Genomic DNA, 12,457 nt, shown 5'->3' on the forward strand with positions numbered 1-12,457 from the left:
TAATAATCATATATTGATATAAATAATTATACGATATTTCCCGGATGTTACAGCGATGATCGTAACGCATACCTCCGACTGGGCTCAGGTGTCTTCTTAACAATCTTCCTTGGGTTCTGCTTCTGCTGGAGTTCATGTGTGGTAATAATTTCCGCTTTTGTATTTTCTTCGGTGAAAACTATATTTATGCAAGAAAAAAATCCAAGTCAAAGAATTATCTTCAACTAATATGGAACACCAAGTCCCATTATGTATATATAAAGAGATACAGAAATAGATAGAGATGTGTACTTAATGGGGACCTAATTATTTATCAGCAATAGGCATACTTCAAACAGGCTTTTCCTCGGCCTGACAATCACGTATGGCTGCATCTGACACAACGGCTCAATTACAGGGTTCAACAACTAAACTATGTCTACATAAAGCTTGACCTCTTTCGCCATCGTTGCACTTTTCTATTCTTGAATGATGTCCAGGTCAGTCCTCAGCAGCTTCAACCACCATGTTTTCCTTCTTTTGCATAGACTCCTCCGATTTCATTGAGTTTGAGGAGATCCTTCACCTCCTCCATCAGATCATTATAAGCCCACATATCAGCATCTACATTATAAATAGTCAAGCAATCTCCACCAGAGTAACTTGTCCTCTGAAACTCCCCACCGTGGTACAATCCAATATTACGTGTTTTTCTGCCATCCTGCACAGAGTTCAAAGAGATGCAATGGCTGACCATTAAACAAAAATATTTCAAAGTATCTTTTCCAAATCCTAGTATGCCATAACACATATCGCGAACTAATTGGTAAACACATATTAGATCAAATAATAAACAACAAAATATTCATGAATTGGCACTCGACACAAATACAATAAACACAATTTCGATCACAAAAAGTTATTAAGCATCTACTTCATATCCTATATTTGTTTTTATTACACGTGTAGGATATTTGCAGCTAACATACAAAATTATAAAAATAAGAAAAATAGTTATCATATGCATCTACTGAATCAACTAAATTACAGTAAGGAGATTTAATCCCAACACTACGAAATATAACAAGGGCATGGTGAACTTACCAAGACAATAAATATAAACTACAAAGCAGACAACGACGACAAAAAATTTAAACTACAAAGATGGATTTCATTGAAGAATTCATGGAAGAAATAAATTAAGATATTCAATTACATCTAAATAGTCCAAACACAGAGAAAATACAAAATAAAGTTCACTGCTGTGATTAATTTTAAACTTATAAATGTTTAGCAGTTTGGTTGCTTCATTTATCGGGAATGGGAACTCTTGTTGTAGGGATATCATCTCTGCACCAACTCATTTCATCAACATGAGTTTGAAGTCCACAAACAAATTCAGTCTCACGGAGATCAGTATCGTTGACATCTTCATGTGCATCCACGTTTCCATTATCACACCACTCCCTCGGTAGTTTCTTAATTACGTAATGTACATTCTTTTCGATTGGGTCTTCCACATAAAAACTTGTTGCACTTGTTTGGCCAGGACATGAGGATCAGATTTATGGCATAACCTATTGAAATTTACTCGAATGTGACCGTGTGGATCTTTTTGTTGTTGGTACCAACGACACTTAAATAGGACAACTGTAAATAATCCCCAGTAATCAAGTTCTATGATATCTTCTATCGATCCGTAGTAGCTGACATCCCCAACTATAGGGTTCTCGTCTCTAGAACTAGAGAAACTAGTTGTTTGTGCAGTCAAATATACACCACTGTTTTGTGTTGTGCATCGAGAATCTCTATCACTGTGTGGAATCGATAGCCATTAACAACATAACCAGTAAACCTTCTAGCTGTTCGATTAGGCCCCAACGCAAACACCCCCAAGTCAGATGAAACCTCCACAATTTTCCCAACCTCTTCTCGTAACCAGTCCCAGAATTCTGCCGTGTGTCTTCGTGCCCTCTGTATCTGTTCGTATTTTCATGGCTGTCCACCAAGGCTTGATGTTCCCTAAAATTATACTAAGTTAAAACAGTGCAGAAAAGAAAAAGTTCTTGAATTATGAATTAAAATTATTTACGTTAGAGCTTATTAAACTTACTCGAGGAGCCTCTCTACTTCTTTGTTACCAGTATTGAACAAAACATAGCGATGACTTGCCTTCCAATCAACATCTTCCAAATGAATAATAGTTCCATCTTTATTCCTTCTCATTCCGATATGATATTCAGCTTGTGTTGGCCCTCTTTCGAAAACTGTTGAGCACATGTTGTTTTTTGTTGTTTCATCAGCAGCCAAAAATCTTGAACAAAATGTTACACATTCTTCAGCTATGTAACCTTCTGTAATAGAACCTTCCGGCTTACTTCTATTACGAACGTATGATTTCAATTTTGCAAGATAACGCTCTATTGGGAACATGTTTCGAAGGTGCTGAGGTCCCCCAAGTCTAACTTCTCTAGTTAGATGAACAAGCAAGTGCACCATTATGTCGAAGAAAGCTGATGGAAAAATCATCTCAAATTGGCAAAGTACCTCGACGATTTCAGTTTCCAACTTCTCAAGCTCCTCCAAATCGATAACCTTGCTCCATAGAGCTCTAAGGCAGGCACTCAATTTCATCAAAGGTACAGCAACCTCAGCCTTTGTAGTTTTTTTGATGGCAAACTGCAACAAGTAGTGCAGTATGAAATGAGCATCATGGCTCTTATACCCCACTACTTTCCTCTCCTTTGTGTGCACATATCGCCCTATGTTGGAGGCACAACCGTACGGCAGTTTAGTGTTTTCCAACACTGAACAAAGATCTCCTTCTCTTTGTTCGACAAGTCAAAGATTGCTGCTCGTATTTCATGGTGTGCTCCATCTTCTGATAGAACAGGATGGAGGGGTTTTCTAATTCCCATTTCTTGTAAATCTTTACGAGCGGCAACATGATCTTTTGTCTTGCCACTTATATTGAGTAAAGTGCCCAATATGTTATCGCAAACATTTTTTTCTATGTGCATGGCGTCAAGGTTATGTCGAAGTGGATTATGCTTCCAATAAGGTAAATAAAAAAAAATTGACTTCTTTTTAAAAGGGCCCTCAGTTTTACTCTTTGCCTTTTTATTCTGCAGGCCGAATTGGTTTACATACCCAGACAACAACTCCTCAATGTCAGTTCCCGTTAAAACTGAAGGACACTGCCCCATTTCAATTACGCCATTAAACCTTTTAGTATCCATTCTCCACTTGTGTGCAGAAGGAAGAAACTTTCGGTGGTTCATATAGCACATTTTCTTGCTATGCTTCAAATAAAGTGATGAAGTTTCATAATGGCAGACAGGACACCCTAGTTTGCCTTTTGTGCTCCAGCCGGACAACATAGCATATCCCGGGAAATCGCTAATAGTCCATAACACTCTAGCACGTAAATTAAAATCTTCATCAGCCAAGGCATCATAAGTATTAACGCCGACCTCCCATAATTCTTTTAACTCGGCAATTAAAGGTTGCATGAACACATCAATACTATTCTTTGGTGAATCTGGACCAGATATTAGTGTCGAAAGAATTAGATTTTCTTGTTTCATGCATAGCCAAGGTGGGAGGTTGTAATTGACCAATACAATTGGCCAGGTACTGTGACTTAGGTTCATTGAACGATAGGGGTTGAATCCATCTGAGGCTACTCCTAAACTAACATTCCGATTTTCTAATGAAAATCAGGATAGTCAGCATCTATCGTCTTCCAAGCCTCTGTATCAGCCGGATGTCTTACTTTTCCATCCTGTTGACGTCCCATATCGTGCCATTTCATTAGTTTCGAATATTCCTTGCACATGTATAGCCTCTGCAATCTCGGCTTTAGAGGGAAGTACCTCATCACATTAGCTGGCACTTTGTGTACAACCTGCCCCGGATCACTAGCATCATTCCTTTTTTTTTCCGGTAACACCCACCTAGAAACACCACAATTGTCGCATTTTTCTTTGTCTTTATTTTCGCCCCAGTACAACATGCAATTATTTCGGCATGCATGTATTTTTTCATAATGTAAGCCTAAATCCTTGATCATATTTTTTGCAGCATTCAAAGACAAAGGTATTTGGGCATCAGGAAAGGCGTCTCTTATTAACTCCAGCAATTCCCCAAAGGCAGACTCGGAAATTCCATGAGCACACTTTAAATGATAAAGTTTGATCAGGAAACTTAACCGAGAGAATTTAGTTGATCCGGGGTATAGTGGTTGTTTACCCTCCCTAACATGGCCATAAAAACTTTCTAGCCTCTGCATTTGTTAGACTTTCATAGTCATTTTCTAAATCTCGAAACTTTTTACCCGTACAATTGAACATTTCACCTAAATTATCTTCGAAATCAATCCCCGTCCCCGAATCCATCAAGTCAGTACTACCGTCTATTTGGTATGTGATACCTCGCAAATCCATTTCATATGTAATGGAGAAGGGCCACTACATATGAGATGATCATAGATAACTGTTTGAGTGTGCCAATAACGGTTGACACATACTTTGCAGGGGCACTTCATTTCTTCTCCTTTAGCATGAATTGGAAATGAATTTTCCATAAATGCCTTTATCCCTCGTACATATTCTTTACTAGATTTTGGAAATCCTATCCAGCTACTATAATCATCTTCCATAAGTACACTGTATAATATAGCCTGCGAAGTTAAAAGATTATAAGTGTACCTAAAAAAGCCCGTGTAATCCTCTATGTGCACTATACTACAGTGATACTAGATAAACTAATAATTTCCTACATCTCATTCCCCATTTTTATCCATGCTTTGATTTTTATTAAAATTTTTACTTCAATTTACAACTGTAACTTTTGAATAGCACACAGGGAATAAATGTTAGAATGTAAAAGATCAATAGTCAAAGACTTGTATAGCACATAAAATCAGTTTGAGATTAGATTAATGTCTTAAATATTCGAATAATATATATTTATTTAATTGTACAAGGAACTAAGGAAGGCCTAGTACTGCTAAGAGACGATAAAAACAAGACACAGTAACCAAATGGCAAACAGAGTTAAGCCTTGCATTTGGACATTAAATAACAAAAAACAGCGAATAAGCAACATAATTTCATCAATTCATCTCGGCACGTAATCACATCAAGAAATGCAATAACCATAATTACAAGAATCTAAAGCAATAAAACTCAAAGAGAGAGAGAGAGAGACGGAGAGAGAGAGAGAGAGACAGAGAGAGAGACAGAGAGAGAGACAGAGAGAGAGACAGACAGAGAGAGAGAGACGGACACAAACTCTAAACGTATTACACATATTACACATATTAAACACAAACACATATTAAACATATTAAATAAGCAGGGATAAATACATAAAATCAAAATAAAGTTCAATTAGAGGTTACCTTGGTCCAAAATCGAAACCACAAAGCAGCTCTGAACCCTAATTGCTAGCTCAAACCGAAACCCTAAAATTCTGAAACCCTAATTGCATGCCCTAACTCCGTTGCAGAGAACCCGAACCACCGAAATGTTGCTGAGAACCACCTAATTGCTGTTGAATCCACCGAAATGAGAGCGACTGAGGTGAGGCTGAGGTGAGCGTGCGGCTGAGGTGAGGTGCGGCTGAGGTAAGAGTTAGGGAGAGTGAGATGGGTGAGAGTTAGGGAGAGTGAGATGGGTGAGAGTTAGGGAGTGTTGGTGAGAGGTGAGTGAGTGAGCGAGGTGGGAGGCTGAGGTGAGTGAGCGAGGTCGAGAGAGAGTGATGTTTCTGAGAGAGAGTGATGTTTCTGAAAGAGAGTGATGTTTTTGGGGGGAAATTTAGCCGCCCATATTTTCACTGCACCTTTTGTACGTTTTCATTTTATTTCATTTTTAATTTTTTTCATTTTCTCTTAAATTTTAGAAAAATCGATATTTTAATGTCCCGATCCAACCATGATCTGGGCATTATATTTTTTGATTATTTTTTTCCAATGTTAGGAAGGCAGTTTAATAACATCTGTACGGTTGGATCGTCGAGAAAACCGATTAAAAAAATCGAACGACGGATATGTGGGTCTAACCGTTAAATGAATCATATCCTGACATATGAACCCTATTACGATCCGACCATTATCCGGGCATTATATTTTTTGATTATTTTTTCCCAATGTTAGGAAGGCGGTTTAATAACATCCGTACGGTTGGATCGTCGAGAAAACCGATTAAAAAAATCGAACGATGGATATGTGGGTCGAACCGTTAAATGAATCCTAATCTGAACCCTATTACGATCCGACCATGATCCGGGCATTATATTTTTTGATTATTTTTTCCCAATGTTAGGAAGGCAGTTTAATAACATCTGTACGGTTGGATCGTCGAGAAAACCGATTAAAAAAATCGAACGACGGATATGTGGGTCGAACCGTTAAATGAATCCTATCCTGACATATGAACCCTATTACGTTCCGACCATGATCCGGGCGTTATATTTTTTGATTATTTTTTCCCAATGTTAGGAAGGCGGTTTAATAACATCCGTACGGTTGGATCGTCGAGAAAACCGATTAAAAAAATCGAACGACGAATATGTGGGTCGAACCGTTAATTGAATCCTATCCTGACATATGAACCCTATTACGATCCGACCATGATCCGGGCATTATATTTTTTGATTATTTTTTCCCAATGTTAGGAAGATAGTTTAATAACATCCGTACGGTTGGATCGTCGAGAAAACCGATTAAAAAAATCGAACGACGGATATGTGGGTCGAACCGTTAAATGAATCCTATCCTTACATATGAACCCTATTACGATCCGACCATGATCCAGACATTATTTTTTTTGATTTATTAATTAATTATTTATTTAATTAATTATTTAATTCATTATTTATTAAATAATCAAATAATTGGATAATGTGGGGCCTACATGTGGGGCCCACAAGTGGAGCCCACATCTTTATTATTTATTTATTTAATTATGATTAATTTAATTATTTAAATAATTATTTATTAAATAATTAAATAATTGTTTAATATGGGGCCCACATGTGGGGCCCACAAGGGGAGCCCACATATGGGGCCCACAAGGGGAGCCCACATGTGTGGCCCACTACTCTATTATTTATTTATTTAATTATTTAAATAATCAAATAATTGGATAATGTGGGGCCCACATATGGGGCCCACATGTGGAGCCCACAAGTGGGGCCCACTTCTCCATTATTTATTTATTTAATTATTTAAATAATTATTTATTAAATAATTAAATAATTGTATAATGTGGGGCCCACATGTGGGGTCCATATGTGGGGCCCACATGTGGGGCCCACTTCTCATTTATTTATTTATTTAAATATTTAAATAATTATTTATTAAATAATTAAATAAATTGATAATGTGGGGCCCACATGTGGGGCCCACAAGTGGAGCCCACATGTGGGCCCACTTCTCCAATATTTATTTATTTAATTATTTAAATAATTATTTGTTAAATAATTAAATAATTGGATAATGTGGGGCCCACAAGTGGAGCCCCAAATGTGGGGCCCACAAGTGGAGCCCACATGTCGGCCCACTTCTCCATTATTTATTGAATTATTTAAATAATTATTTATTAAATAATTAAATAATTGGATAATGTGGGGCCCACATGTGGGGCCCACAAGTGGAGCCCACATGTGGGGCCCACATGTGGAGCCCCCATGTGTGCCCACTTCTCCATTATTTATTTATTTAATTATTTAAATAATTATTTATAAAATAATTAAATAATTGGATAATGTGGGGCCCACATGTGGGGCCCACTTCTCATTTATTTATTTATTTAATTATTTAAATAATTATTTATTAAATAATTAAATAATTGGATAACGTTGGGCCCACATGTAAGGCCCACAAGTTGAGCCCACATGTTGGGCCCACTTCTCCATTATTTATTTATTTAATTATTTAAATAATTATTTATTAAATAATTAAATAATTGGATAATGTGGGGCCCACATATGGGGCCCACATGTGGAGCCCACAAGTGGGGCCCACTTCTCCATTATTTAATTATTTAATTATTATTTATTTAATTATTTAAATAATTATTTATTAAATAATTAAATAATTGGATAATGTGGGGCCCACATGTGGGGCCCACAAGTGGAGCCCACATGTGGAGCCCCCATGTGGGCCCACTTCTCCATTATTTATTTATTTAATTATTTAAATAATTATTTATAAAATAATTAAATAATTGGATAATGTGGGGCCCACATATGAGGCCCACTTCTCATTTATTTATTTATTTAATTATTAAAATAATTATTTATTAAATAATTAAATAATTGGATAACGTGGGGCCCACATGTAAGGCCCACAAGTTGAGCCCACATGTTGGGCCCACTTCTCCATTATTTATTTATTTAATTATTTAAATAATTATTTATTAAATAATTAAATAATTGGATAATGTGGGGCCCACATATGGGGCCCACATGTGGAGCCCACAAGTGGGGCCCACTTCTCCATTATTTATTTATTTAATTATTATTTATTTAATTATTTAAATAATTATTTATTAAATAATTAAATAATTGGATAATGTGGGGCCTACATGTGGGGCCCACAAGTGGAGCCCACTTCTTTATTATTTCTTTATTTAATTATTCTTTATTTAATTGTTTAAATAATTATTTATTAAATAATTAAATAATTGTTTAATATGGGGCCCACATGTAGGGCCCACAAGTGGAGCCCACATGTGGGGCCCACAAGGGGAGCCCACATGTGGGGGCACACTTCTCTATTATTTATTTATTTAATTATTATTTATTTATTTAAATAATTATTTATTAAATAATCAAATAATTGGATAATGTGGGGCCTACATGTGGGGCCCACAAGTGGAGCCCACATCTTTATTATTTATTTATTTAATTATGATTAATTTAATTATTTAAATAATTATTTATTAAATAATTAAATAATTGTTTAATATGGGGCCCACATGTGGGGACCACAAGGGGAGCCCACATGTGGGGCCCACAAGGGGAGCCCACATGTGGGGCACACTTATCCATTATTTATTTATTTAATTATTATTTATTTATTTAAATAATTATTTACTAAATATCAAATAATTGGATAATGTGGGGCCTACATGTGGGGCCCACAAGTGGAGCCCACATCTTTATTATTTATTTATTTAATTATGATTAATTTAATTATTTAAATAATTATTTATTAAATAATTAAATAATTGTTTAATATGGGGCCCACATGTGGGGCCCACAAGGGGAGCCCACATGTGTGGCCCACTACTCTATTATTTATTTATTTAATTATTATTTATTTAATTTTTTAATTAATTATTTATTAAATAATTAAATATTTAATTATTTAATGACGTGGCGGTGCACACGTGGCAGGGTTGAGCAAATGTAACAGTAGCGTTGTAACAGAAAAGTTAACGTAACGCTTTGCTGACGTGGCAGTGCCACGTGGCACTGTGGGCCCACATGTGGGGTCCACCTATTAGTGTGGGACCCACTTTCTTGAACAAGTTTTAGTGGGGCCCACAGGTGGGACCCACTTTTGCTGACGTGTACACTAGTGGGGCCCAAAAAAATAATAAATAAATTAAATATTATTATAATGATAAAGCAAAGCGTTACGTCATGTCAGCACTATTGTAACACTAGCTTTCTTCTGCAACACAAGCCCTCTAACGTAACAGTAACTTTACATGTAAAGTAACGCTATTTCGTTAGTGTTACAATAGGTCAAAAAAGTCTATCTAATGTAACGCAAAACAAGCATTACATTAGAAAAGTGTCTTATTTGCCCATCTATGGCGTAGTGTTAGTAAGATAAATCACAAGGTTGCTCACAAAATTAAAATAACTTACGTGACTTCCAGGAGGTGAAGGCCTAGGTGGGCCATCTGTAAAAACACAGTCATCATCTTCATATACCAACACAACTCCTCTTGCAGATGGTGGATTTGAATTTATTTCTTTATCCTTTTCCGGATCGCAACTTGCCCTTTCAGACGGCATTGGAGAGTGAAAAGTACCTCCACTTTTGATCACTGACTTCAAGCGATCAATCTCTGCCTCGAGAGCTTGCATCTTTTTTCAAGCAGTTCATCCATTTATTGCTCACGGGCCATCAACTCTGCCTTTGTGATTCGAAGCTTTGGCTCTCTCGGTAAATTAAAGAATTGCTTTGGAGTGATGTACCCTCCAACAACCCGAACCCTCCCAGAATGCTCACGACTCTCCAAAGCCGTTGTCAAAACATCTTCAGCACCAGAAAACTGAATCTCACACTTCTTTTTTTTCCAACAATGCGTTCTGTTAACAAGAAAATAAATTAAAAGAAAATAAATTAACCAAAATGAAGTTAACTATTTTTCAGTAAAAGATAAATTATAATTATTTCGCATTATTGTAATCAATGGCCATATGTAATGCATCCTAAATTGTAAAAAGTATGATTAAAGACCAATTAACTATACCTATTTAAACTACACAAGCCTGTTAAACATGGAAAAAATAATATAAAACATTGACAGGGGTCCTATTTGATTCGCCTACTTTGCTGATTTATGTCGTCCTAATTTTACTGATTCGCCTACTTTAATGTAATTAATACGATATAATTTATGCGATATAATATAACAGTAAAATGATATAATTACCCTTACTGCACGAATTCAGGTATGGCCTTTTTTAATTGACAGTGGTTATTCAAATAATTTAACCAAAATTAAAACTTACAATTTTATCGCATACAACAACCAAATCTTCACTGACCTCTTCGACCTCTTGACCGTTTTTCCGCTTACGAGCCTTTTGCCAAAAAATCACTCTATTCGGTTCTTCTCCCAGATTCAACCTTCCTTTCTTTATCTGTTACAAATAAAATTAAATACAGTAATACAAATAACTCCAGGGCTAAAAAATGTAGGACTCTAATTTATTATGGACTGACCTATTTTAAATTAAATATAGTTATACAATTAAATGAACTTTTCTTACCTCATCTTCTTTTAAACTGATGTAGCCCTTTCTTGACAATCGGTGATGATATTTTCTCTTAGACACTCTTTCACTTTGTGTTTCATGAATTTCCTAAAAACATGTCACAAGATTACAAAAATTACAACAGATGATGCAAAAAAATCACTAAAATCACATGTTACAAAATTAAAACATACCTTCCAGTTAGAATCAGTCTTCTGTCTCACAAACCTTTTCCAGGTTGCCTTACTAACGTAACCATAGCCTCTTGGCAACTTACTCAGCTTCTTCTTTTTTCCAATAAATGGAAGCACATACTTTCTCATCAAATCAGTCTTAAACTGTCGCCATTTACAACCTGCTGACTTTAGGACCATGTTTTCAATTTCTGGTTTAACTTTGAAGGTAGCCTGAAAAAAACACAAGTTCACAAAATCATAACAGGAAAAATTTATATTGAAGATCTACATTTGATAATAATTTTTTATAATTGATCTGGTACCTGAAGATCTAACCAAAGCTTTGATTTAAATTCAGGGTCTACATTTGGCCAAGTAGGAATGTCGATTGGAATTGTAGTCCTGGCCAACATACCAATGTAAGACTGTAAACGGGCTCTAGTTTCCCCATTAGGAATCCCCCATTCATTGGCAGTGACTTTAACTTTCTTCCCGCGAGCTTTCTTGACAATCACTTTGTACATTGCGCATACGCCTCGCTTACCCTCAGACTTCCTTATAGCAGTATTAGTTGTAGTATTTGTCTGTTATGAGTTAGTTGGTTGAGATTCCGATGCATGCCCTTCATTGTTTTCATCATTGTTCGGAACATCCTCCAGCTGCTTGGGGCTTCCACCGCTAAGATTCTGTGATGCAGTCTTTTCTGATTGCTTTCACATTTGCTTTTTTGTTGCCATTCTTTCCTCTTCCTCTAATCTGAAAAATTAATTAATATTTAACAGATTAGAACAGCTACATAGTTCATGGTATAATGTCTAACATATATGCAAAAAATTAAACAAAATTCTCATTTAATTGTCAAGAAAAATTGCAGATAGACTCCTATAACTACATTGAAAAATTATAAGAAAACAGAGATCACAAGATACATTACAAATAATAAGAAAAATTACAAATAAAAAGAAAAATTTCAAATAAGGAGAATATATAGCTAGACTCCTAGAACTTTTTGACCCATATACCCTCAACATTTTCTCTTCTATTGCAAATAATTATATCATCAATATTAGTAGGGTCACATGTAGGGATATTAGAACAAAATGGGGGAGGGTTCCAGGAGGTGTCTTCAGGAGCATCTTCATTGTAAACATCATGATAGTCTCGAGTTGTCGCCGATAACACAACGGACCAATTAGCATCAACTGGATCCTCAATATAAAATACTTGGTTGACTTGGTCAACAGAGACATATTTATCATTTTTGTGACCTGGTCGATTGAAGTTGACAAGGGTGAAAC

The 12,457-nt window shown here is 35.9% G+C and overlaps 1 protein-coding gene across 1 annotated transcript; it reads right to left on the reverse strand.

The window, feature by feature from the left end:
• Positions 1 to 496: 496 nt before the first annotated feature.
• Positions 497 to 3,632, reverse strand: LOC141700518 (uncharacterized). The gene is made up of 6 exons (XM_074504261.1): positions 2,760 to 3,632; positions 2,093 to 2,658; positions 1,906 to 2,001; positions 1,608 to 1,793; positions 1,374 to 1,515; positions 497 to 700 (listed from the first exon to the last, which is right to left on the reverse strand). The coding sequence occupies exons 1-6, from the start codon at positions 3,630 to 3,632 to the stop codon at positions 497 to 499; spliced, it is 2,067 nt and encodes a 688-aa protein (XP_074360362.1).
• Between the last annotated feature and the right edge of the window lie 8,825 nt (positions 3,633 to 12,457).

This window comes from Apium graveolens, unplaced genomic scaffold (genome assembly GCF_009905375.1).
Source record: "Apium graveolens cultivar Ventura unplaced genomic scaffold, ASM990537v1 ctg2465, whole genome shotgun sequence".
Classification (NCBI taxonomy): Eukaryota; Viridiplantae; Streptophyta; class Magnoliopsida; order Apiales; family Apiaceae; genus Apium; species Apium graveolens.

What these genes read in the sequence shown, in the direction of transcription:
- LOC141700518 (XM_074504261.1), bottom strand. Translation starts at nt 3,632, where the DNA reads ATGAACCTAAGTCACAGTACCTGGCCAATTGTATTGGTCAATTACAAC. An exon ending in AAACACTAAACTGCCGTACG is followed by an intron (nt 2,659 to 2,759) that starts GTTGTGCCTCCA and finishes TACTTGTTGCAG; the next exon opens with TTTGCCATCAAAAAAACTAC. An exon ending in ATCTCCGTGAGACTGAATTT is followed by an intron (nt 701 to 1,373) that starts GTTTGTGGACTT and finishes AACTCTGTGCAG; the next exon opens with GATGGCAGAAAAACACGTAA.